The 3,979-nt window shown below is 64.9% G+C and overlaps 2 protein-coding genes across 2 annotated transcripts in view; one reads left to right on the forward strand and one right to left on the reverse strand.

The window, feature by feature from the left end:
• The window catches only part of EMIHUDRAFT_118009 (hypothetical protein), a gene marked incomplete at both ends in the record, with an annotated part of 2,719 nt that extends 2,455 nt beyond the window's left edge, over positions 1-264 (forward strand). The window contains one exon of the mRNA XM_005771711.1: positions 67-264. Within this exon, the coding sequence (XP_005771768.1) occupies positions 67-264 (198 nt within the window). The remainder of the gene's footprint in view (positions 1-66) is intronic.
• Positions 265-3,193: 2,929 nt separating this feature from the next.
• Positions 3,194-3,964, reverse strand: EMIHUDRAFT_242962 (hypothetical protein; the record flags this gene model as incomplete). Its single annotated transcript, XM_005771712.1, has 1 exon — positions 3,194-3,964. One exon carries the CDS (start codon positions 3,962-3,964, stop codon positions 3,194-3,196), a length of 771 nt encoding a protein of 256 aa, XP_005771769.1.
• Positions 3,965-3,979: the final 15 nt, after the last annotated feature.

Genomic DNA, 3,979 nt, shown 5'->3' on the forward strand with positions numbered 1-3,979 from the left:
ATCGTCAACGGGCCCGGCGAGATGGCGGACGCCGATTTCGGCTACGTCGGCGGCGCGCCCGGCAAGGTCGACTTGTACGTGGGCAAGACGGTCGTGCAGCGCGCCATCCCGAACGAGGTTGCCTGCGACGCGCTCGTGGAGCTCATCAAGGAGCACGGGATGTGGAAGGATAAGGAGGAGGAGGAGGAGGAGGAGGAGGAGGAGGAGGAGGAGGAGGAGGGGGAGGAGGAGAGCAAAGCGGCGCTCGAGGCAATGGCCGCCTAGTTGTAGTTCCGACTCTTGCAGCGCTGGGGTCGCACCCGCTCCTGTGCTGCTGCGTGCCTGTACGATACTGCATACTGCAACGCATAACACTGGCGACTGGGCCGCAAATTGGCAAAAAGTGTATTTCTCGAGCGGGCCAAAAGCAAAACCCAAATCACTAGTCAGATCCTCGTGTATGCAGCGGATCCTTCGCCTGTCCGCATCCTTTACCTTTATAGTGACGCCGCCCCAGCCCGTCCTAAAGCCGTGTGTAACGCGTTTCTCGGCGCGTTTGGAACTTCTTGGATCGATGAGACGAGAGACCATATGCAATGCGGTGTGTCATCGGTGTGTCCAATCCAGAGACCGAGAGAGATACAGTTAGCAGTTACAGATAGCCGTCCTTGTGCCGTCCCGAGTGCGTGGAGCTAGGTGCCCCTCGCGGCTCGCCGCCCTCGCAGGAGTCGCTTAGCATAGGCGGCTCCCGTGTCTTAGACTTAGTGCCAATGCGCGCCAAAGTGCAAAGAGAAAGCGCATACATAGCAAACAAGAACACGTACGCACACTCTCTGACAGACTGATTCTCTCTCGCATTACAAGGGACACTCTCGACTCTGTCTGTCATGTCCGGGAGGACAAGAGATCCACCGAGGTGCGAGGATGGACAACCTACTCGAGAAGAACCCCCGAGCCGAGCCGGCGCTGCCGATCACTCCCCCAGGCGATCATCCGGCAGCGCTCGCCCTTCCGCCACCCCTTCCCCCACCACGCCACGTCCCCTTCAACTGCACCACCGCCCGGAGCTCAAGACCTTTGCCACCAGCCGCCTCGCTTCCGCGACACGGGATGGCAGGCACGATTCGTTTCGGCGACCGCGAGCTCACTCCCCCAGTCCCACTCCAGCATCTTCCCAGCCTCCTCCACCGGGCGGCGCCGCTCCCACGCCACGCCGCCTCTAGCACCACCTCGCGGTCGCGATCGCTCGAAGGAGCACCGGACCCACTCTCGGAGCGCAAAGTCCTCCTGGTCGGGGAAAGAAAGAAACAAAGGCTGGAATTCTAGGATTCGAAAATTCTTTTTGAGCCACACGACGGCGGATGATATCCGACAGTCGTGACCAAAAAAGGCCCACATCTCAGCCTCTAGCCCCACCTCGCGGGGTCGCGATCGCTCGAAGGAGCACCGGACCCACTCTCGGAGCGCAAAGTCCTCCTGGTCGACACGAATTCGGTTTTAAAATTCTTTTTGAGCGACACGACGGCGGATGATATCCGAGACATCTGACTGAAGCGGCTGCCTCAGTCGTACTCGGGAAACCTGGTGGTTGACGTATGGACAGTCGCCGCCGACCGCGCTACGCCCGCGTGCATCTCACAAGCCCACCCTCTTCGCTGGAGCTAGCAGAAGCGCCGGAGAGCGAGCGGCTGGCGGTATTCGCGGACTGCTCTGGCACGCCGCCACGGCTACTTCCGCCGGCCGAGGAGCGCGTGACGCTCTGGAACGTGCCTCTCCCCGCTCCCGCCGCCGCCGCGCTAGCAGACGAGCTGGGCCGCGATGGTTCCGCCTGCGCCACACTGATCCTCACAGAGAATGCTCTGGGCTGCGCGGGCGCCTCGCTTCTCGCAAAGACCTTGCGTCGGCTGCGATGGCTCGAGCTGACTGACAACGCGATCGGCGACGCGGGCGCGGGCGCTGTCGCCGCCGCGATCGCTGATCGCGCTTGCTCGCTGTGCTGGCTGGGTCTCGCCGACAACCGGATTGGCGACGCGGGCGCAGCGGCGCTCGCGCGCGCCCTCGCACACAACGCGGCGCTCGAGGCGCTTGACTTGCAGTCAAACAAGCTGGGCGACGGCGCGGCGGCGGCGCTCGCCGACGCACTGCGCGTCAACCTGACGCTCCAGTGGCTCGACCTCCAAATGCGCGCGCCCCCGCCCCGAGGACCGATCGTCACCGAGGCCTAGCCCTCACGGGCTGGCTCGTCCCGGCTCTCCGCCCGCAGGAATGAGATCGACACTGCCGGTGTGGTGGCGCTGCGGTCCGCGCTCGAGGCGCAGGTCGCGAGCCCGCGGAGAGGGTGCGGGCTGCAGCAGCTCCACCTGTGGGACAACGCCTACAACGCGCCCGGACGGACGGACTGGGCCGACCCCGCGGTCGCTGCGGAGGCGCCGAGGGCCCTCTCGAGCTCGACCCCTCGACGTTGAGCTCTGCGCAACGGTTGAGGGTTGATGATAGGCGCGGGGGGAGGAGGTCGAGCTCGCAATCGCAGAGGCTCGCAAACACACACACTGCTCACACCGCGCATGCGCTCTCAATGGCCGAGAGACCCCCTATAGCTGCCGTTAGCCTGCTCTTGGCCCGTGTGGGGGGAGAAGCATTCCTACCTACCTCGCTTTCCTGGCCCTAGGCGCTGCGGCGGAACGCGTCCTCGGCGCGCGAGCGCGTGTACGCTGAGCAGGAGGCGCAGGGCCTCAGAGATGCGAGGCTCCAGCGCGAGGCGGCGGACGCCGCCGCGCAGAGCCGCCGCGCCGCGGCACTGCCGGCGTCGGCGTCCGAGGTTGGGGTGGCGGTGACGGCTGCCGTGTCGGACGCCGCGTCGTGGCTGCAGAGGGCCGTGTGGGGGAATGGCGGAGGATAAAGAGCCAGGAGCGCCCTGACCCCTGTCAAGGGTGTTGCGACAGCGCGCGCGGCTCGGCTGTACTGAACACACACGCTCTCAGGTCGGTCCCAACCCGCGCCCACCGTTCCCCAGTGTTGCCATGTCGGGATACGGCTTTTATTTCGACCCCCGCCGTGAAGCGAAAAAAAATAACACTGCAGGAAAACACCCCGCTGGGATGTGGGAACTGGGTTTTTTTCGCCGTCTCGCGCACACGACTCGTCTTGTGAATGCTGAATCACACTGTGTGTATGTCTATGTGTGTACTCCCCGCCGCTTAGGTCTATGGCTACTCTATGTCGAACCACTTGCGAGGCAGTCCACTGCCTTTCGCCACGTGCGCACGCGAAAGGCCACGTCGTTCACCAGCGGCGTGTAGCGCGCCGACTCGGTCTCCTCCACGAGCGTCCACAGCCCCTCCTCCTGCAGCCTCTGGCACGCGTTGGGGAGCGGGCTGCCCTCCCAAAAGTCATCGCGTATGGACGCGCAGATTACACCACCGGGCCGAAGCCACTCCAGCCACGTGTGCAGCGTGGCGCCGTCCTCGACGTGGTTCGGCGTGAGAGTGCCGACGCAGACCACCGCATCGAGTGAGCCGGGCGGGAGCAGCGTCCGGTCAGTGAGGTCTCCGCGCAAGAGCTCGCGATAGCAGCCCTTCGTGGCTGCAATTCGCAGCATCGGAGCCGAGAGGTCCACGCCGAGGACGTGCGAGAAGCCGAGGCGGCTCAGGTGCTCGCCCACCTGGCCTGTACCAGCGCCCGCGTCGAGCACCACCGCCGCGCTAGCGTCAGCAACGTGCCGCTCGAGCGCCAGGGCAGCCGCGCCCGGTGCTGCGTAGCCAAACGACCCGACCGAGTCTGCGTCGTACGTGGGCGCCCAGGCCTCGTAGGCGGCGAGGAGCTCTGCGCGTGTGCTGGCGGCATAAGTTGCCTCCCACGGCGCTGGCAGCTGTGAGAGGAGGCGCCTGGTGGTGCGCGGTCTCGCGAGACGCATCGAAGCGAAGGTTTGTCTGCTATAGCCGCAGCGGCCCGCGTCTCGTTTGCCGGCAATAAAAGAAAAACGCATCCCTGTACTTTCTTT

Source organism: Emiliania huxleyi, assembly GCF_000372725.1.
Source record: "Emiliania huxleyi CCMP1516 unplaced genomic scaffold EMIHUscaffold_373, whole genome shotgun sequence".
NCBI lineage: Eukaryota > Haptophyta > Isochrysidales > Noelaerhabdaceae > Emiliania > Emiliania huxleyi.